At 45.4% G+C, this 22,447-nt stretch overlaps 1 protein-coding gene across 2 annotated transcripts; it reads right to left on the bottom strand.

Moving 5' to 3' along the window:
- Window positions 1–661: 661 nt before the first annotated feature.
- Window positions 662–22,100, bottom strand: MCM10 (minichromosome maintenance 10 replication initiation factor). Of its 2 annotated transcripts, none has more exons than XM_075143753.1 (20): window positions 22,067–22,100; window positions 20,736–20,788; window positions 19,608–19,928; window positions 18,724–18,828; window positions 18,000–18,134; window positions 17,324–17,498; window positions 16,348–16,513; window positions 15,424–15,591; window positions 13,914–14,030; window positions 12,400–12,599; window positions 11,297–11,397; window positions 10,154–10,255; window positions 9,930–10,047; window positions 8,742–8,970; window positions 7,010–7,169; window positions 6,210–6,328; window positions 5,214–5,327; window positions 4,282–4,427; window positions 4,026–4,068; window positions 662–3,653 (listed from the first exon to the last, which is right to left on the bottom strand). In XM_075143753.1, the coding sequence occupies exons 2-20, from the start codon at window positions 20,740–20,742 to the stop codon at window positions 3,570–3,572; spliced, it is 2,610 nt and encodes an 869-aa protein (XP_074999854.1). In that variant the 5' UTR covers window positions 20,743–20,788; window positions 22,067–22,100; the 3' UTR covers window positions 662–3,569. The 2 variants fall into 2 exon arrangements, with proteins under 2 accessions (XP_074999854.1, XP_074999846.1); XM_075143745.1 differs by having other exon boundaries at window positions 22,049–22,092.
- Window positions 22,101–22,447: the final 347 nt, after the last annotated feature.

Raw genomic sequence — 22,447 nt, 5'->3', positions numbered from 1 at the left:
GAAGCCACATGACATGTTGATAGAGCAAGTCCGGCCACCTGTGCTGAGGGCTGCCAGGCAGCCAACAAAAGGCATAAGCAAACACCAGGACAGGTAGCAAAGTCTGGAAGAAATCTAACAGCAAGGTGCAAACTTAATAGTGAAAATTCTTCCTGGAGAAGCCATGTCCCCAGAGACACTAGGGATTTCCCCTCCCTCTGCATTTGCCTGTCATTCTAAAAGTCAGGTTTTGAGTTTTTTATCTAAGGGACCACGGACAAAGGTTATTGTGCCATTTTTGAGTCACTGTTAGTCATATAAATAGAAAAGAGCACTGACCGCCCAGGCTGTTTTTTCAGCCAGCAGTGGAGGATCCTGGCTGCACCTTGAGGCTCTCCCGCTTGGGCATCACAGGGCTGTTTTCTGGGCAAAATGAACGGGATCTGCAACACGGCTTTGCACAGGAAATGAGAATAAAAGAACAGGAGAAAAGTTTTGCCTGCGCTCTTGTCCCACACATACTTAATTTTGGGAAGGAAAAGCCAGGCAGCAAGTGGGTTAGGAAAAATGAAGTGATGTGAAATGGCTGGGTGAGTCCAGCTTGCTGGGGAAGCTGCATATGATGGCCCAAGAGACCATTGCACGAGCTCTGCCATGAAAAACTGACGGGCAAAAAGAAAGGTCCTTTAGCAGTGTATTTATTGTGAAAGGGTATTAAGTTTTGATTAAGCTGATTTTACTCTAGAATTAACAAGCCTAAACTGGTTAGTCCAGAGGGAGAAAACGCTGAAGGTTTGATTTTTCTTCAAAGTGTTTGTAAAACTCCAAGGAAAGACAATTTGTGGCAGCAGGGGAAGGTGTTCTAAATTATCATTTCAGCAGTAGCTGAAGGCTGAGGAGAGGCAGGATGCTTAACTTATCTAAAAACCAAGACTGATTTTGTAAGAGGTTATTAGGAGAAAAGTTGGATATCTTCCTGCACATTTTGACATACACACAGGGCATTTTGTAGCTGGAGAAAAAACCTTGCAGATAGGTGAAAATTTGGCTGGGAAAAGGGCTGATTTATCAGCTTACTACTCTGCAAATCTTAATAATGTCTCTGAGACTGCACATTCAGCATTATATTTCCAGTGTGATTCTGCTTCAGTAACAGCGCTGTCTTGATTCACCAGCAATGCTAATGGCGGAGGTTTCTGTAATGTTAATCCAGTTTAATGCCTTATACCCACTGGTAGTGTTAGGGCAGACTCACATCCCTCGACCTGCTGGCTGCTCTCTTGCTAACACAACCTGGCATGCAGTTGGGCTTCTTCATTGCGAGGCTGGAGGTCTTTGTATCATGTTCCCAAAATTTGGACAGCTTTAGTGACAGCATAGATCCAGCTGGGCTTGTCAGGTCACACCTGAGCTGCCTCTCATGGGTCTCTGCCTCTGCTCTTGCTCCCAAGTATTGGTGGAAATGTAATCAGCTCGGTACGGACTGGAGACCCTGCAGGTTGCTCTGGCACGGTGCTGGGGCTGTGCGCTCACGTGGCAGCATGCCGCAGCAGGTAGCTCCCCTCCTGCCTGCTTCTGCTGGGCTGGAGCCATCTCTAGCACGAGAAAAGTATCTCCAAAAATAAACTGAGGCACATAAAATCCATTACATCAATCATCTCGCCCACTCCTTGTTTACTGCTAGGGTTTAAGCAAAGCAATGGGCCTTGGTTTCTTCATCCTATTTTTGCATACAAGAATGAATTGAGTATTGCTTTCATTCCTTGGCTCCCAAGGAAGAACATACCTTTCCTATCACAGTCCTGGGGGCATTTATGAAGATAAAGCGTTACCCCACCTTTGACAGTTTAATTTCTGCAGAAATCTCCTTTGGCCAGAGACAGGAACTGGAAAAAGCCTGAAGCTTTCAACACGCTGGCTGAAGGCTGATACTGATGTGGAATTTCATGCTGGTTTTGTGGACTCCAGGTGAGAAACTCTGTTGGTCTGCATGAGAAATCTGCATGACAGCTAGAGTTATAGACCACGAACCAATTCCTTTTGGTGATTCAGCAATGAGCTCTTGGGCAAATGAAGATGTTGAGTGAGCAACTCATCCTCTTCCTCAGAGAAATGATACCATACAAACCCAGGGAGTGCTTTATTGCGCACTGTATTTATTCCAAATGAGGAATCAACAGGAGACATTGCCAAGCAATGTCAGAGTTACATATTTAGTCACCTACCAGTGACATCCCACCCATCAAATGGCATCTACACGAGACTGAAATGCGTGTAACATGCTGAGCAAAGCTGCCCAGCAAAAGCACCGGTAGGAGATGAGAGCTGCAGAATACTGAGGTAAATCTGTCCAGTTGCTTCAAATGAAGTAACTTACTTCTCTTCCAGCCCTTGTGCAAGCAAACAAAAGAGGTATTGACAAGGCCACTGGGACATGTGAGACTGTTGGTGGCAGTCTCATCAAAGCACTGAGGTACTAGTGGTTTTAGGCACTTAAAAATACCCTGTGATCCTACTGGGCATGAGCTAGGAACAGCAGAAGGATGAGGTCCAGGAAAAGCTGGCCAAATGCCACAGACATCTCTACAGAGATGTGCTTTCAGAAAAACGCCTGTACGAAGACAGCCCTTCTCAGGAGCCACGCCTTGGAGATCTCGTCCTGCTTGGTCTGAGACAGCTACTGTCCCCCAGGCAGCTGTGCCAGCAGCCAAGGTTGACATGGTGATGACTGGGAAAGATTTCAGGAAAATTTAAAATGCCAGAAAAAGGGTAAAAGCTATTAAATGTAATCGCTCAGCTCTTTAAAACCACTCACAAAACAGTGCCAGATTCTTTAAAATGCTTTTCAAAGTGGGAGCTGCAGGTTTGTAGCTGTAAAGCTGCTGTAGTGTGGATGGTGCTGGGAACCCAGTACAGGCTGTGGCATAGGGAAAGGGCTTTCAAAAGAGCTCCCGATAGTCTGCCGTGTAAACACCGCTGGTTTGCAATGCCAAAGCCACTGAAGCGTTTTTTTTAACTCGTAAGCTAAGGAGACAACTCGGGAACTGTTTGACATCTGTTCTTAAGGGTTCAAAGTGAGTAATTTTGGACCCAGTGAAGACTGCTCTGTGGCTAAAACCCTCTCGCACCCCTTTTCAGCCAACAGCTGAAAAACCTTGACAGGCTAGCATTTACGCACCACAGTATTAACAGTCCTCACAGTTCATGATGATTTGTCACTTAAAATTCTGGTGAGGTCACTCTATATCAGCCATTCAACAAAAATTGTAAGATTCCTAGGGATTTCTTGGTACAAATTCCTCTCTAGATGTCTCTTTCCTACGTTAAATCTTGTAAACAAGTTGTTAGTAAGAAAGAACAGGCATGAATGTGTATTTCACATGCAGCCTTATTCAGTCAATTTTAAAAAGATCGAAGCTGAATACCCATGCAGTGGCCTGGTGGAGACTTTGTGGACGTCCTTCTCATGAGAAATTGATTCCCCTGCTCATTCATCCCTAAAACCAGAATCCTCTTGGCATTCCAGTAAAGAAATGTGTGGTTTAGACACAGAAATCCATCCTTAAGTTGTGAAAAAAATCAACTCCAGGTCACTTAAGACTATTGAGAAATTTTGGTTGCTCCTCCCCTCTTGGTAAAAGTGTTTCTCCACCAATCTTCGGACCTTTTTTCTCCTAGAAACATGAACCATGGGAGAAAAGAAGTTAAATGTGTGGTAAGATGTCTCCCATTTCTTTGATAGAAGTTGTGGTAGGGCTAAATTATCTGATTAAATATTGACAGGCACTCTAGGAACCTTAACATTCTGAATTCTTACAACTTTGGTCAAAAGCAAATTCCCCATGGTTAAGTAAAAGCTTCAAGAACAGAAAGCAAGAAGAGAAAGTCCACTAAAACACAGCCTGCAGGTATGCGTATGTACCTGACAAAATGCAGAGCTGCTTGGTTTTGCTGGCAGCTGTAAGGGCACTAAAGTGAAGTGTGGGATGAAAGCACCAAGAGAAGCAGAGTGCTGAGGCGCTCAGAAACTGCTGGCTCACACTTACCTTTAGCATCCCGTCTCGCTCCCACTTGAAGAGGCCACAGGTACTGAAAGATGAAGATGGCAGGTGAGGACCACTGTGGTGTGTGTTTGCTGCACAGTATGAGGGGGTTCAAAACTAGCCCCACACCCTTCCCACACTGCTTAGCACAAGGGCTAACGTTCCCGTTTTAGGGCATGGTTATGTGACTCCCAACACGTTACTTGTGAATGGACAGTAGAAAAGCCCCAGCCACTATTTCAGGAGGCTCATTTCTTACCTGCAGGGCTTTTTTGGAAGCCTGTCAAGGGAAATAGCTCGGTTTCCACAAGGACATTTGAAAAATCGCTTGATGGCATCATGCCAGTGGTAGTCGTGGTTATCCTGCACACATGTCTCCAGAGGCTTGAAATAGGTATAATTACACTGTCAGGGAGGAGAAAGAGAGCTGTGAGCGCTTCACCAGCATGCGAGACTGGCGACAGCTGAACATCCAGAGGAAAGCACCTCTGTCTTCTCCCATCCTGAGGAGCCCACCAGTCTGAGATCATCGCCCCAGGCTTTGCCACTGTTCCTTCTAATGCCATCCTCCCCGCTCTGCCACCACCCTGTGGCCCTGCTCCCAGCACCTCATGGGACACACAGTGGCCCTCTGTGCAGCCCCAAAACAGATAAGAAAGGCAGCGAGACGGAAAGTCCAGCAGGGGCTGAAACTCTGGGAATGGGACATAACTCCTCCCTTTCTCTCCGCACATTTAGGAGAGTAACAAAGCTCCACACCTCTTCCTGATGGCGAAGTCCCTGGAAATCCAGATAGAGGAATCCCACCCAGTGTTATGTTTTCAAGGCACTTTGCTTATTTTGTCATCTAATATGGGGAACCGAGGGTCTTGGTACAAAGCACTTCAGGGAAGAATGATAAATATTTTCAGGACACCAACACACAAGGAACCCACTGGCATAAACATCAAGATGAGATGTTCAGCACAGCATTAAAGCCTGCCTTGCCAGTGTCTTCATGTCACTCAGTGCATGGGCTGCTCTCAGCAACAGTCATAAGGAATGAAATTGTCTCCATTTGATCCCTGCACTGGACTACGGCCAATAGAGTGACTAACGGGGAGTCTGCAGGATGGCCCAGCATCATTTTGTACAACCCATGCCCTGCTCCCCTGCTCTGGGGAGTTCCTACTCTGGCTCCCCTTCACTCACCGTTTTACATGTCACAACTCGACATTTCACTTCTTTAATGCTCCTCATCTTCTCTTCCATTTCTTCCTTTTTCACCAGGGGCTGAAAGTATTGCTCCTGCAGTTCAGCCTCAGCCTGTGGGGGCACACAAAAAGGGTTGTGGGGAGACAAAGATGGGAGAAACCACTCCATAAATGGCCTTCAGGCAAATTACTACCAGGCCTGCTTGAAGTAGACTGCTGTCTGGGAGTCAGAGAAACACCAAATATCTCTTTCTTCAAAAAATCCATATAGTGCAGATGCTGGGCTTCACCAACACTGAAATGAGCCACCCCTGAGATGTATGAGGGGAGGGTTTAACAACAGCATATGCTACTGAAATAAGCACACACCTATGATAGTGCAGGGGTGGTCAGGTAGGCAGATGTAATGAATGGAAGTGGTTCTTAGCCAAAATATTACTCCTCAGAAGACCTTAAAACAACTAGGATGTCATACCAATACAACATGTCCAAGACAAGAGCCCTGTGCCACTGGAGGTGCTGTATCCCTAGGAACATGCTCAGCAAAGACCCCAATGGGAGAAACCCAACCTCTTAGCTCTTCAGGGCAACTGCTGGCATTTCACAGGCTCCACAATTTAGATGAGTCCCAGATGAAGGTGGCAGCTGTCTTTATGTGGCCAAGATGTCAAGAAATGAGGGTCAAAATAGGCACGTGGCTAATTTGGTTTTAAGGTAGAAGGATTTCTTTGATCATCCACTAACCAGAAAACTTCACTGATTCTTCCAAACACAGCAAAAAAGATGATGGCAACTTGACCTTACCATGGCTATGGCAGTAATGCTGACTTGCAGGCACTCTCCCCTCTGTGCTCAGAGACCCCTGACCCTACTCATGAGGACGATTTGGTGCCTATGACATGTTTGGGTGCCTGCTTCCTGCTGAAATCATTATGAGGAGTCCAGACAGCTCCCTAGTTCTGAGCCCTCAATCATGGCTGGATTGAGGCCATACCTCTTTCAGGACATCTGTGTGCTTGGACTTGGCATTCAGGATTTTCTGGAACTCTTCTGACTCCAGATAGGCCAGCTGCTCACGCCGTTTCTTTTGGGCAGGCTCCAGTTCATCCATACCTAGGGAGACAAAAGGGCTCAGTCCTACAGAAGCCAAGTTCAAAACAAGGTTGTGATCTCTAAGCGTGACCTCTGTAGGAGATTTTGGAAGTCTCAGGTCTCTCAGGCAGATGTTCAGGTCAAACAGCAGCCTTTCATAGTTCAGTAGAACATGAAGCCAAGTTCAAATACGGCTTCAGACAAAATAAAAGCATTTTTTAAAACAACACTGCATCTTCTCTCAGAGTACTGTACTAGGAATTTTCACATCACTCCCAGGGGAGAGAGCAGTGTTGCCTCCCTGATTGATGGAGAAGCTTTAAAGGGAATTAAGCAATTCATCCAAGATCACACAGTAAATCACCAGCAGGCAAACTCAAGTTCCTACAGAAAATTCAGATACCTTCACAGGTGGGACTATTTCTTGGTTTCCCTTGGCTAAGTCAGCCATGCATTGCAGATGCTCAAGTGCTGGAGTAAAGGGAACAGAGGCGAGGACAAGGAGCTATGAGAGATTACATCTCACGCTCTCTCCAGAGAGTTAGAGATTGTTTAAGCCTTTGCAACAAACCCTTTAAGTACCAAACAGACCTAACTTGGCCTCTCTTTGGCGCAGCAATTAAGTCCTTAACCCAGCAACTAGTGCTCCGTTCAGCAGGACATAATCATATTTTTTCTATTCTAGAAGCTAACATTACATACCATTCTCTGCTTCTGTACCTTGTGGCTGAACAATGTTTTTCTCAACTCTTTCAACAATTTCTAGGACATCGTCAACATCAGCTCTTTTCCTCTTGATACTGTTCGGGTCAGTTTTATCAAGAATCTGGCCTTTTGCTTGTAGTCGATGTATCGCAGCCAGCTAGAAAACAGGAAAGAGCAGTGAATATGTTGGTGACCACTCTAGCTCCCATGTTCCTACTTCCAGAAGTAGCAGAGGAAGTCTGTCAAACGGAGGAGACGAGATCCACTGAGCATGGAGCTGGCCAAAGAGAGGCCCAACAAAATTCCCAACTCTGCTGTACATCTAATTCACCACATCACCCAACCTCTCATGACTTCCCAAACCATAAAATCACTCCTCCAGGGATGTTACCAGGCTTGACATCTCTGCAGCTGTGCTTTAACTGCTTCACAAATCATTAAGTTTTCCAGAGGAATCAAATCACTTGAGATTTCCACATAAATTGGTAATAATTGGGAACTAATAGAAAATTGTGTACAACTCTTTTTTTCCATACTCTTAAAATGTTAAGACTCCTCCTTCCTTGCTGGAAGAAAAAAGTTTATTTGACAAACGTGAACAAATTTGTGCCAAGGAAAGATGCAGTCTGTTCTGTCTAGACACCAAACTTGTCCAAACTCATGGCACAGCATAGCTAAACCATTTTAGTTCCCTGTTGCTTACCTGGCAGACAGAAAACACCCACAATACACAGCACTAGCAATGCCAAAAACCAAACATGTACAGTTTAGCACTCCAGGGATTTTCAGCACAAATCCTCTGCCCCTTCCTAGCACTTAAGGGTTTTCATGCTTGTAAAACAATCAACAGCGACAGGCCTTGCTCTCCTTTCTTCTGTAAAAATCACTTCAGCGCCTCCCATCCTGGTACAGGACCTATCCAGAACCTTATGCTTTAAAGTGTCCCAAACCCCCAAAACACAAGAGCAAAAGAGCAGCCACTGGTGGACAGAGAAGCTCTGTCCCAGCTGCATGAAGAACAGAACAGAGTGTAAGCAGAGCAACACAGCTACTCCAAACTGCTCTGCAAAGGTGATGTCCCCAGGAGGTGACAGACTATGTCAGGTCATGAAGAACAGAGTCACTTCTACTCACGGAAGCTGCTAGCATGCATAAAGAAAGAGGTGTTTCTTCAGCAAAAAGCTTAGCATCAGGCTCACAACTTAAATGAGATGCCTTATCTCCCCATCTCCTTTTCCCCAGTCCCATCCCAAATGACTCCTCTGTCCCCTATCCACGCCCAACTGGCATTTGCTGAAATTGCCATTGTGTCAGTGGCTTCAGTGATGCTTGTCTTCAGGGAAGATCAGGAGTGAGCTCATGAACATCACATGCGAGACAGATCATAACAACTCGCTGCTGACCAGTTCAGGTGAATTTTGAATTAGCAAGAGACACCAGCTCCTGTGGCCAAACGTCACAGACACAGCCCCCTCTTCAGCAGCTATTCCACTGCTCTGGAGGTTGACTACAGGCAAGATGGTAGCATGAACCTCGGTACTAACAGCTGTCAGGAACCGCAGGTTTCTTGTGTACTGTAATACAGCCCAGTCTGATCCCACAAACCAGGAACTTCACCAATATCAGCACTGAGCTGTCCTGTATCTGATCAAAGACTCCTCTACTACCACAAACCAAACTTCCCTTAACCTCCCCTTCTTAATACTCAAAAGATTCAAAGAGATGTTACCTTTTTGGCTTCTGCCAAGCTGTCTGGCTTTGGTGTTGGAGGTGGAGACCCATCAAAGAAGAGGATATCTTCTCCTTCTGAGAAGCCTGTGCCCAGCCTGGGCCTTTGAGGAGTTGACATTTTTGCAGCTCTGGGAAACTCTGCCCCAGGTATTGGGGAATGGAATGAGGACTGTCTGGAGGAGGATGGCAAAGCAGGGCTGCTGGCTTTACTTGTGTTCTGGAGAAACCTTGTAAGATAAGAATAATCCATTGAAATAGGGACACAAGTCAAAGAGACAGAAAGGTTTAAGAAACAGGAGTGGAAGGGACGCAGACTGATTTTTCACTAATTGGCCTTTTATTGCTAGAAAATCATGCAGCAGTTCAGGCATTCAGGAGAGGAAAAGGAGACTGGTAAGGAACTCACTGGGTTGCTGAAATCAAGAGTGACTTGAAGAAGTCATCAGAAGGAGTGAATGGCTAATTGCTTTCCAAAACAAAAAACAGAGAGAAGCATCAAATGAAGCTGGGAGGTGGGAGCTGAAAGCACAAAAATGGGCTTCTTTGCAGAACAGGTAGTTTAGCAGTGGGGCTCCTTGTCACAGGAGTCACATAAACGCTTAGGTTTACATAGGTCATAGTGAAGAGGTTGGGCAGGTTCATGGGAAAAAAAAAATACCTTCAGAGATATTATGACAGACACCACCTCTAGCTTGGAATACATGATACTTGAAGATACTTGAAATACATAGTGTTGTAGGCTGGAAGAGTATTTAGGGGAAATATCATCATGATTGTGCCTAGATTTATTATTCTCCTTCAGGTTCTGTTTTGGCTCCTGTTGAGCCTTTTGAGGCTGCTTGGCTACATCAATCTCAGTCTCACCCAGGGTGGCCCTTCTGAAGTTCTTCTTAGGTTTGTTAACAAGATATGCACAAAACACTTGGCAAATCTTAAGGTTCAGATGACACTTGCAAGCCAGCAATGAACAGAACCAGGACCCCTGACCCCAGTTTCCAACTGTAATCAGCCTCTTCCCATCATGCCTTCCAGTTGCTGGGCACTGCACTGGAGCATTTGGTTCTCCACTGAATACTGGGGTATTTCTATTTAAATGAAGTTTTTATTAAAACAGCAAAACACCTCCCACAGTTATACTTAGGGCCACAATAACGGAACCCTTCCTGTGAAAGTCAGTATGTATTACCGCCTCTGAATCTCTTCAGATCGCTTTTTTCTGGCCTCCAGCAATTTCTGTTTCTGTTGCTTGAGCAGTGCTGAAGCAGAGACAGACTGGAAATTGGTCCCTTGCTTCTTTTCAGCATCTGGGAAAAAAACAAACCAAAACAAAATAAAAAGCCACTAACGTTTGCTCAGAAGGAAGTTGAGTGTTTTCAGGAGTGGGTTTTCCTTCAAGCAAAAGGACAATACCTGCTTTGGTCCAGTGTTTGCAGAGGTTTCGTGCTCCAAAAGTTGGCTGTGCCAGCAGTTCCTTGAATTCCTCAGAACATTGCATGGGTCTCTTTGCTGCACCTGGAGCAGAAGAGGCAGAAATACAACAGATTTGGAGCCAGGAAGGGAAGTAGGCCTGGCTTTAGAGATGTGGAGTAGTCTAGGTTGGAAGAAACCCCTGCAGGTCACCTGAGTGAGCATCCCCGCAAAGCAAGGCCAACTTCTATGTTATATTTGGTTGCCCAAGGCCTTGTCCTCACAGAGCACATCACGAAGACATTTCTACCCCTTCAGCAATTTCATCAGTCAGTCAGCTCCCCATCAGCCTTGGCTGTCTGTGGTGCTCCCACCTTTCCCATTTTTAGAATGCTTGAAAGCCCTGAAGACACCACATCTTATCCCTGGAGAATTAAGAGCAGCTAAAAGCTAGAGACAGGACACACACTATGTTGTCTGAAATTAAGGCAACTGAGGGAAGTGAAAGATCTAAGTGGCATCTAGAGCACATAGTTTGAATAATCTGTCATCTGCTCTCCACCGAGCATAAAGAGGGCGTAATATTAAGTGCTTTACAGAAATGAAATGGAGGCAGAGATGATCGGTGACATCCCAAAGGCTATGGAAGGAACATTGTTTGAAGATCGCAAAAGAAAAGCACTAGAAACTGGGTATTCTGGAGGGTATTCAGAGGTCCCCTGCATTGCTGACCTGACTCTGATTTATAGTTAGTATTCCTGGGAAGCTTTCAAGATTGACAGAAGTAATTTATTTTAATCGAAGAAAATAAATTCTCTGGTTCAAAGTTCTTAAAACTTCCAATCCCCATTAATCTGGCAAAGATCTTCTGTCACTGTCCAAAGACAGAACAGGAGACTTAATTCAGGGGCACTGATGAAAAAAAGATGCATGGAGCTAGACAGTTGCTTAGTTACATTTGCCTTGCAGCTGCGATTCTAGAGGGAAGAGGAGTTTTGATCAATTGAGAAAGCAGCCTGCAAATGGCGCTCTCTGTAGCAAACCAATTGTCAGATTCATTCAGTGAGTAGCAGGGTCCTGGGACACATCTACACATCAAGCTGGAAATATCTGGAGGGTGAAGAGACTACATGGGTAATTAGGTACCAATTTTCTGCCTGGTTTCCTGGACAATTGCATCAACTCCTCTCACGACCAGATTGGAGAGAGTGGTTTGAATCTTCCTTTTCGGCACTGCAGCTGCTGCACTAGAAAGAGGAAACAAAACCAGAACATCAGAGTTTTCCCATGCTTAGAGCAAGGACAGGAGCTCAAACGCTAGCCCAGTGCTTCAACAAAATTCCAGCTACCCTAAAGGGTGCCTCTCTCCTGTCATCTGTCTGTCTTTGGGAAGGACGTGGGTCTAAATCCGAATTCTAGCACAATGTTCAGCATCTCCCATTTCTCCCTGGGTTGAGATATGTATTTCCTATGCATTAAGAGAAAACTAAGCATAGGTAATGGCTAAGCTTTGCTCACAGTTAGACCCAGGGATGGAGAGGAGGTTGGAATTGCTTCATTACTGCAGAGTCACACCAGTTATCAGAGGGCAGTGGTAAAGGAATGAAAGTCGTGTGCAAGCATGGCTTGATCCAGCTGTGACTTAAGTCTTTCCACAGCTGTCTTCAGAGGGATTTGGATGAAGGACCTGGCCCCTCCATGCTAATTATGAGATGCATACTGATCTACTTATCTTGGTCACTAAATAATATGCAGGGGGTACTACTGTCTCTTCATTAAACATAGTGATACTGTATTATTTCAGTCAAGGAAGAGAGGAGGAGGAAATACAGAATACACTGAGTCCGGGATTAAATGCAATGAGCCATAACAAAATACAGTAAGGGAATGGCACTGAAAAATACTCATCTCGGAGACTCAAATGCTTGGGATCTCATGATACAGTTCATTTCATCTACTGAAACACAATGCTGCCTGGCTTCACAACACAGTGTTAATTTAGAGGTAAAAACACTCCTTACCACATCTTAGCGCTGACTGTTAAAATTTTCCTATCAAACAGCAGCTTTGTTACCCCATGGGGCCAGGAGGATTACACCAAATGTGGGGCATTTATTCCTATTTGGTGAATGTAGTTAAGTCAAAGGGATCTCTAACTAAATAGTCCCCCTTAGAGATGGCTTCAGGCTCGCTTGTATATTGGCGGGATATTCTGTTCAAAAGCAAAGGAAAGAAGTGGTTTATCTTACACTGAGGCTGCATATGCTGCTGAAGAGACACCTCCATAGTAAAACCCTTCCTGACACAGCCTCTCCTTCAAACTGGGATTTTTCCGACCAACTTTTTTGGGAATGCGGCCACCAGAGAAGGTGGACTGCAGATCTGCCCGCTTCGAGCTGAGCTTCTTGTACTGGGATTGTATGTGATACTGACAATATTCACAGTCGTTCTGAAAAGAAATGGGAGAAGCCTGTTGCAGAACACTAGCAATTACAATTTACTTCATTCCTCTCACCTACATGCATCCTTCTATGGCTAAACTGAAGTAACATCTCTGTTGCAGTACTCCAGCATTTGACCAACTCAGCAAACATATGCCCACACTCCAGCAATGGAAAACAAAATTAAAATTGCCCATACTAATCACTGGAAAAAAACCTGCGTGTCAAGGAATTTTAAGGCTATTCTTTGGCTCCAGTCAACTTATTGTTGCCCAGATTCTGTACTCTTGACTCTGAACTGTATGCGATTTTCTTACTGGTATGAACACAAAGGAAAACTAACACTGGAGCAAGATATTTCCTGCACTCATTTCAAACTAATTTGCCATTTTTCAGTGTCAATCTGAGGGAGTTTAGAACTGAAGATAGTGAGCCTGCCAGTCAGATACAGCAGTGCCATAAACGCACTCACTCAGGGTGTTCTTTAACTTTTTACCAAAAAACCCCCTCCATTCTCATTGATATTTGTCTGCCCCAGATTTGTATAACCCCACAATCAAACATTTTTTGTCACTAATTAAACAGATAGACAATTCCTTCATGAGGTTCTTCTGCCAGACAGCCTCCATCTACAGTTTGATGTCTGACAGTGAGAGCCCTGTGCACAGCCACCTCCCGGAGTGTGGTCTGCAATCACAGCCTTGTTTTGCTACAAGTGCCTTCTGTGTTTGTCTTCCTCCCACTCCACACACTTTGAGTTCCTCCCCAGTTCTTCATTCCTTCATTTTCTCTCCTCCTTCTAAGTGCTACCCTACTAACTATAACCCTTCCAGCTTAGACACGGTTCCTTTCAGGTACCATAACATCACATGGTTATGAAGTGACATAGTCCTTTAAACTAGTACAAGTCAGTACTGTCCCTAAAAGAAGAATCCCAACACCTTTTTCCTCTCATCTCCAGTGTCCCATATTCAGGTATAAATATCCCGGCAGCTTGCAGGCCCGCTGGACCAGGGAACTCATTGGGTTAAAACCATCTCTGAAAAACACAACCATTCCCAAGAGAAAGCTCCTATTGTTTTACCTTGGATGAGTTCTCTAGTGCAGTGCATGGAAGCTTGCACCGGCACAAAGGAGAGTGAAAGGGTGTGGAGACGGTGGCAGTCCTGGGTCAAGACCATCTCTTTTCACTGCAGCACCAGCTTTGCATTTAGGGAACTACCGTGCTGCTGTTACAGTGCTATCACAGAAGCAGCTCCTCTGGGTTTCATTTCTCAGTTTCTCCACCCACTTTAGGATATCCTAACTACTGAGATACAGACCAGGTTCACAATCTGTGCACAAGGATCACCGTTCTTCTTCCTGGCTTTGCAGGTGCCCATGTCCAGAGCTTCACCCATGAGGAGGATCTTCTGGGGATGGTCAACAGACAAACACACCTAGAAAGAAATCAGAACATGCCTCGAGGAGGACTGGATGGGCTTCTCTCTAGATGTCACTGGTTTGGTACCTCTGGTATTAAGAATGCAGTTTTAAAATGCAGGCCTAGTTTAAGAAAGCCACATGTCCTGATCAGATTGAGAAAAAGCTCAGTTAAAAAGAAAAAAAGTGAATTTCTTTCTCACAAAGAGATGAAAGATGTTGGATTTCTATGCTTAGAACCTCAAGAAACCAAGGACCAGCAAAGGCAGATCTAGTTGTGCTATAAATGATGGTCCTGTACAACCACTTAGCTCTGACGCCATCATGGCAACCACATTTGGCAGTGGATAGGAAGAGGAGATGTACTAGAGCTCTCTGTCCCTCTCCATATGTCTAGGTCCAATCAAAACTTGACTCCTGTGCAAGAACAGTGTCTACTTCACACAACCAAAGATACTAGGAATTGTGTCTGTAGGTAAGAAACAGTCTGAGAAGTCAGTTTTAATGTAGTTCTAAATGCGCATACTTTAGCTAAGAAGAGCCGTTCTTAACAGCTAAATACAGCCCTTACATTAAATCTGGTATGTCCTCCTACTCACCAACAGGACTTTCTACTGCTTATTCATGTTAATTCAAGCAATTATATGGCTTAATAGACAATTAATGAGATTCTTAATTTTTCCATTTGGAGAATTTAAAATGCAAAACGCTACATCACCAGCTACTAGATTGAAATTCCCCTTGACAGAAGTCAGTAAAAATGGTTTCCATTCCAGTGCAATTAAAAAGATATTAAAAAAAATTAATTTATTAGCAAAATGAAGCCACCTTAAATGTTTTGATACATACAGAAAAGTAATCCATCATGTTCTGCATTTGTAAGTAATTGATTAAACAAGTGAACTACTATGTATCAACTTACTATACATAATACATCGTTTGTTTAATAAATCAAATATTGCTTTATCTCAGTCATGATTTTGGAACCAGGAAACATTTTGCAATCACATCTCATGCTTAAATTAGAAGAGAAAAATGAGCTTCCCTGCCTTTTTCAGCTTTGAGAGACCTCTAGGCTGAAACAGGCATTGCACTGAAGTAGCTGAATAAATTGAAATGAAAATACACTCCCTACATCTGTAGAAGAGCCGACTGCTACCGAGAGCAGGTTAAACACTTGAATAAACTCTGGTTTTAGATGCTTAATAGGACTTCTTGAAGTTCAGCCTACCAGAAGACCAGGAGCAAATACACACCACACAAATATCTGAATGCAATTCAAACTGTTTAGGCAGACTGCTGTAATTTCAGCCTTAATATATGTTATAAAGCTAAATCTCAAGCAGATATGAAAAAGTTCAGCTATGGGTTTTTATCTACAGCTGATGAGCAAGTGAAAAATCCTCTCACCTCATCTGAGCCTTCTTTAGGTTTCATAGGATTAGCATTGAGCAGCCCGATGACTGTGCCTTGGTCTGTCTTCCAGTGCTCTTTGTGGACGTCACCGAACAAGAAGAGTGAGACACACTGATTGAGATCCCGTAGGTCGTTCAGCCGCCAGATACTGAAGGTTCTGCCCTGGAACAGACACTTCCTTTCAGGTCTCAGTACAGAGACACTGACTGCATCCCCTCTTGCTATTGCTTTTAAAGAGTTATTCTGATTCCCCCACTCCGTTCTCCTGATTTAGAAAAGCACAATTTGTAACCTCAGTAGAGGTTAGATACAGTATCTCTAGCTATGCCACACAGCTAGCTCTGGGATTCTTGAAGGCCAAAATAGCACAATAATATTGTTACCACTAATCTTCCTGATATTAAAGCTGGACAGCACTCTCGTTTGCTGAATAAAAAGGTTTTTACCCCACTGAACAAACAAAACCAAGGCATATCCAGATCTCTGTTTCATCAATGATTTTCTATAGGACATGTACACCATCTAGGACAGAATGACCTCTAGGGAAATGATGGAAGCAGAATGTGTTGGCACATTTAAAACAAGAGGCCTGTCCAGAAAGTCACAGTTCTTTTTTTCGCACTGGCATTTAACATATAACAGTGGATGAACAGATTTAAGACAGGTTTATGCCATGGTTACATTAGCCAATGCTACTGTCTGGGATAGTTGCACCAGATAAGCTAAGGACTTAAGCGAAGAACCTGAGGACTAAAAGCAGCATTACTGCATGAAACCAGATGAGTCAAGATCTTTAATACAGTAGCTTTTCATTAACTACATGGAGTTGGCTGATTAAGTTGAAGACCTAATTAGTTTCTCAGGAAAGAAGACCAGCATTTCACTTAAGTGAGCAAGGGATACAACAAAGTTACTTACATTATTTGCGCTCTGAGGAGTGATCTTCTTCACTATGACTCCAAATGTTACCCAGTCTATTTCCTCCAGGTTTTCTGCAGCAAGTTTGCTCTTCAGCTGGGACAGTCGGATGAGCTTCCGGTTAGCCATTTTCCTGTCCATTTCAGCCGATGAAACCCGGGGTTTTCTAGATCAAGCAAAAGCATGGATAACAGAACACATCCATCGGCATAAATGGACAGGGACAATAAAAACCACTCAGCATTCTCCTATGGAGACTATGTCTTGCTGCAAAATGCCTCTGTGCCTTATATCACCCTGAGTTCACTTGAAACAAAACCCCTCAGTTCAGGACACTGTACAAATATCAGAAAGCTACTGATCATACTGGTTTTTGTCCAAAAAGCTGCACTGCAACTTAGCCCCAAGCCTGCATTAACTCTGCTCATTTCAGGAAGGACTGAGTATCATGACTTTCTGAGCAAGGTTTGGAAATCCAGCATGGTTTCTGGTGAGGAAAGACACCGTGGGTATTCAGAGACCTCTTGTGGCCACATCGAGTTGGGATCACGAGTGGCTCCCGAGGCTTCTCAGAGTGGTGCAAAATCTGCTCAACTGGAGCACAGTTGGGCTTTGCACATGCCCACTGCTTCCCTCCTCCACCACTGAGGACATGCCAGGGAACGCAGTGCTAATGAAATTATAGCTTTTTTTGTTAGAAAAGAGCAAAGGTGAAAATAGAAATACGGTAATAAGCCAAAAATCAATGTTACCTATTTACTAATCAACCAGCCAATGCTGTGGCTTTGTGTTACATCCCCTAATGACAATTGACTAATTTGACATAGTTAAACAACGTATATACAGCAAATCAGAAATCCAGTCCTCCGCACACCGCTTATGCGACTAGCATCCCAGGACGTCGGACTGATGGCGTTTTCTCTCCCATTACTGGAGGGTGATGTCCCCAGACAGAGCTCAGTGCTGGGCTGCTGACCTTAATCTCAGTCCCGAGAAGGTTTCCACAGACACTGGCTGAGTTGTTGCACTGGAGCATGTAGGCATGTGAGGAGTCTTCTCTCTGGTCACCTTACTGGGTGTGTTCCCTGCAGCAGACTTGAGAGGCTGGAACGCCAGACTGAGGACTTGCCGTGGAGGAGGAGTCTTGTTCTCTTTAGCAGGAAAAAAAGCAAGAAAAAAAATCTTGATAATGAAAGAAAACTCCTAAATAAAAATAACACTAACTTACAGCTGACCAGAGACAGGAGTCTAATATAACACACTTAAGAAAAAGGTGTAAAACTGTCTTATTTGTACTGAACTGGTCTCCCAGTCAGCTGGGAACTGACAGCTCCAGATCAGTAACTCAAGCAATGAGTTCTGCCTGGTGAGGAGCTTCCCAGAGCAGCTCTCATCTTCCAGGCAAGCTAAACTGTAGGATACACAGATGCAAGGCTAGACTGCTGTCAGTGTCGAAGTTAACCATAGCAGTACAGAGCATAGCACCCATTGCAAAGAACACAATAATTAACTCTGTAGCTCTGTTTGCACCAGACTGCTACTGGTGCACCGACTGGTGTAAAACTGGATGCGTCTACCCTGCTGCTGTGAACTAGATAGGCTTTTGAAAAAAGTCCAGCGTGTTTCAGTGAAAGGCAGACTGAGAATGGTACCTGGTGAGGATGCTTTTGATTTCTGGATTCCTCGCTTGGCTGGCGGTAACTGATTGCCCAGCTGGGCTGAGAAACATGGTGACTCTTGCAGCTTCTGAACTTTCCTTTCCTTTAAGGGTGGACAGGGAGATTTACCTGGGCAAGAAAACAAAAAAATATTTATGTGATCTCAGGATCTGGACTCAAACACTAAGGACTGCTCCAAATTAAGTAATTCTTTGAATAACAAGTCCACATAGAAGCCCTTCAGCTAAGTTACCAGCATCTGAAATGCAACAACTGGAAAAGCCCCAATGCCTCTTCGTCATGATGACCTAAAACTCTGGATGTCACAGAAACCACAAAGCTGTGGAAAGTAGGAACACGCCCTTGCTTTTCAATTTTCCCATGAAGTTTCATTACTACACCCAATGTGCTACAGCAACATAGTTGTGTTTTCTGGGTGTACCAACGTCTGCCAGTAAGAAGGGACACTTCCAGCAGAAGACCTGGAGCACTTCAGTCATGAAAGCTGCCCCACATAGAATCAACCCATGATGCAGATAACAAAACTGCAGCGCATTAATTTAGTCTGCAGCTGCAGGAAACAACCTGTGTGGGAATACAACAGACCACCATTCCTCCTTGCTACTCAGTGCCCACTTTAGGATTATCTGGAGTCTTGCCTATAAATTGTACATTGGTAGGCCAACAAATCATAAACCCATTTAATTAGTCTCATTACCAGGGGTTTTATTCTCAGGGCCTAAACTGGATTGCTGCCCAATAGCCGTCTTTTGCAACTGCTCCTGTAACGTCTTCATCTGTTCTTGCAATTTTCTCAGCTCAGCTAGAAAAGAGAGAAGAAAAAGGATAACAATGAAAACAGCGGGAAGCCATTGCAAACAGGGATTTATGAGATCCCTGGAAGTCTGGCAGTTTTACTACATCATAGGAACTTAGAAAACAAAGACTCGAGCCACAATACAGATTTACTTGAGTCTACATAGCTCACAGTGAAGGGACACTTTTCCATACAGCCTGGAGCTGACCTCTCTCATATAAATATTTTACTTGACCGTGGTATGTTCCTTGCCATGTTGCACATATCTTTCCTACTGAACATAAGACAATTTAAACGGCTGACAATTGCTATAAAGAAATGCTTCCAATATAATTAAATATGTGGCCTGGACACAGGAAGGCTCAGTGGCCAGCTCTGCTTCCACGCTGACTGGTATGGCAGAACCTCCTGCTGATAAGTCCTGAGGGGGAAGGGATTGCTGTGTTGGTGAAAGATGCCAGGATGACAGCCCTGAAGACAGGAAACATTGCTCTTCATCAGACAAGGCACAGGTACATAGGCAACCTTCCCTGTCCTGCTCACCAGAGCTAGTTTAGTCTCCCTGGCTTACTTCAGTCCTCTGTCTTTCTTTTGGAAAAACAGGTTTGGTGAGTTTGGCCATTGAGCACTGAAAACTGGACTTAGAAACTTTCACAAGGGCTTTCTGTATTCCCCCTCTGGGCACCATCCTAAAGTGAGAAGCAGCAGGCCCTGCCTTCTGCCCATTAGCTCTCTAGAGACAAGGTGTAGATCACAAATCAGATAAAAGATGCTGTTTCAGAAACCTTGCAGTTCTTGGTTGGTTTTCTCTTTTGCCTGACTGGGAGCTGAAGTGGGGACAGTTTCTTCTGCTGCCTCCTCTTCCAGCAGGTCATCTACATCTCCAAACAGCGTAGCCAGGTTCTCCTTCTGCTCATCAACCATGCTGTCCTCAGTATCGACCTCCTCAGTGTAGGATGCATCATCTTCTGCATCGAAGAGCTCATCGTATTCATCTGGTTTTCCTCCCTCATTCTCTGGGGCATCTTCCTCCTCAGGAGAATTCCCCTCCTCAGTTGCCTCGCTTTCTTCCAGGAGGGAGGCCAACAGATCCAAGTCATCATCAGCTAAGGCAAAAATTAAACTCTGTGTTATTTCTGTCCAGTTAGAGGAAAGCTGCCATGGAATAAAACATCCAAGATACTCTAATCACAAGCTAATGACAACTGAAACTAAATCAGAGCAGTAAGTGGCATTCTTAAAAAACTACTTCAACTTTGGCTAAAGGAAAATAAAGCAGTTCCCTGCTGTTTGGTCGGATGGAAATGTGGTTGCAGACACTCTCAGCTTGTGATGCAGGCTGGCTGGTAGGCAGAAAACTTGCAGGCCGCTTAGCGCTGGCTTTTCCTCCGATGCAGCTGCTTGTACAATAGCTGCTGCTACAAAGAAAAGCCTTGAGACCTGTAAAGGTGTAGCCTACAGAGACACCCACGTGGCTTTTGCCAATAGACGCTGAAGAAGACGCAAGGCAGGCAAGAAAGCATATTCTCACATATGCTTTGCTCAAGGAAGAGAATAGAGCAAAGAAACATGGATCAAAGGTACAAATAGCAGAAAAAAGAAAATCAAGGACGGAGAGAGGAAGGGGACAGACAGAGCAGAACTGAAATTCAGAACAACATAAGAAATGTATTTAGCTTTTGCTGCTGAAGAAAACACAAAACCAGGGAAGGGGCAGAGCAGCATCACAGAAAGGTGACAACAATGAAGAAGGCAAGGGGCAACCTCAAAGGCCTCCTCAAGTGAAGTCAGTGCAACATAATTTCCCTTGCTAAAAGGTTTACCAAGCTTTCTGAACACTTGAACTTATTAACTAACATATTGGTCAGAAGACAACTTTCCTACTAAAAGTAAAAGAGTACTTTCCCCCTTACCGTCCATGATTTCACCAGGATTCCTCCAAGAGCCCCTCAAGGAAAAACATTCTCTGTTATGGGGAGAACAACATTGATACTGTTAAAATAGATATAGCTCAGCTAGAAATACATGTTGTGTTCAGGCTCCTTATTTGATGATTTGCAAACCACCAGCTTGTTTTTGTTTACAGCTGCAGATGAGGGTTCCACTAAATTTAAAATCTCCATGTACATTTTCTACATCTAAAGTCTGACCTATGCTGAACTCACTGCAGCGCATGGGCATTACTTTCAGAAAAAAGCCCATAACAGACACAGATTTTAAGAAATGCTTACCATGTTCTCCTAGTAATAACCATTTCCACCTCATCAGTCCTGTGTTATAATCATAATTAGCACTTAACTAAAGCAAATTTTCCAAAATGGATTCAGTCTCCATTTGAAAATGGAAGAAGGTAGTAAGGTTTCACTCCCTCCTCACAACACAGTTCTTATTCTTAAAAGCATACGTTCTACATTTCTCACAGCTCCTCCATTTCACGGACACATGGCCATGAAAAATAATCAGCATAGGCAGACATAAATGGCCAAGGGAAGACTGGATAACACAAAAGAAATCCACTGGGGATGGATTACTCACAAACCCAAACTCTAACTCTGTGCTTACAGGTCTTCCTGCTGCAGAGACTTTTGTTTCGCCTATAAACTCCACTTATCATAGCCCTCTCTTTTCTCTTGCTCCAGAATATTAATTTTCAGCAAAGAACACAACAAAACTCAAGAGCATGCACGAGCAGGCCTGGCTAGTGACCACCACACAGCTCCGGCCTCCTGCTGTCCTGGTGACACTGGCCCAGGGATCCACCCTGCTGCCACCGCCCCCGCGGGGGCTCACCCGGGCGGCCGCGGCGGGAGGCGGGTCACCCCGGGATCTCCCCCTGCCTCTCTCCTGACAGCCAGCCCCGGGCTCCCAAGGCCCGGCAGAGCTCGGCTGTGCCCTGCCCGCCGCCGCCCATCTCCCCGTGGACTACAGTAGCTGCGGGATCCCCATCCCTCCCCCAGTGGATCCCGATTCTCCTCCAGCGCTGCCCGGGATCCACCCCGCCCTCACCAGGAGATCCCCCTTCCCCTCACGGCTTCCCTCCCCTCACGGTTCCCCTCCACGCTCGGCCGCCTCCCTCCCCCAGGGGAACCCCCACCTCCTCCAGAGTTTCCCCGTGGATCTCCGATCCCTCACCCCGGCCCCTGCCCCCCGGAATCGCTTGCTGGGCTCCCGGTCCCCCCGCACCCCCAGTCCCCCCCCGGCCCTTCCCTCACACCGCCCCGCTCACCGCCGGCCGCGCGCTCACCAGCACCCGCCAAAACTCCGACCCGGCCCCGCCCCCTCCGGCGCATGCGCGGGAGCCGCTCCGGAGTGAGAGCGGCGGCGGCGCGCGCGCTCGCGCCATCGTTAGTCCTGGCAGCAGGGGCGCCGCCCGCCGCCATCTTGATTGTGGGCGGGCGGCGGGAAGGATGCGGGGGCCCGGTGGGGTTTGGGACAAGGGAGGGGGACATGGCGGCGTAGGGATGAGCTGCTGTGCTGAGTGAGGTCACGGGGGTGAGGATGACGACGTCATGCCGTTGTTATACACCTTGGTGGAGCTGCATGAGGTGTCAGGGCCTGCCCTGTGGTGTAGCCCCATGGCATGAGGCCTGTGTCCACGCAGTGCTGTGCCGTTGGCTCTGGGTGA

The sequence above is a fragment of the Calonectris borealis genome, chromosome 1, assembly GCF_964195595.1.
Source record: "Calonectris borealis chromosome 1, bCalBor7.hap1.2, whole genome shotgun sequence".
Lineage (NCBI taxonomy): Eukaryota > Metazoa > Chordata > Aves > Procellariiformes > Procellariidae > Calonectris > Calonectris borealis.
Note: the sequence above shows the minus strand (reverse complement) of the source record. Positions and strands in the feature narration are given on the sequence as shown.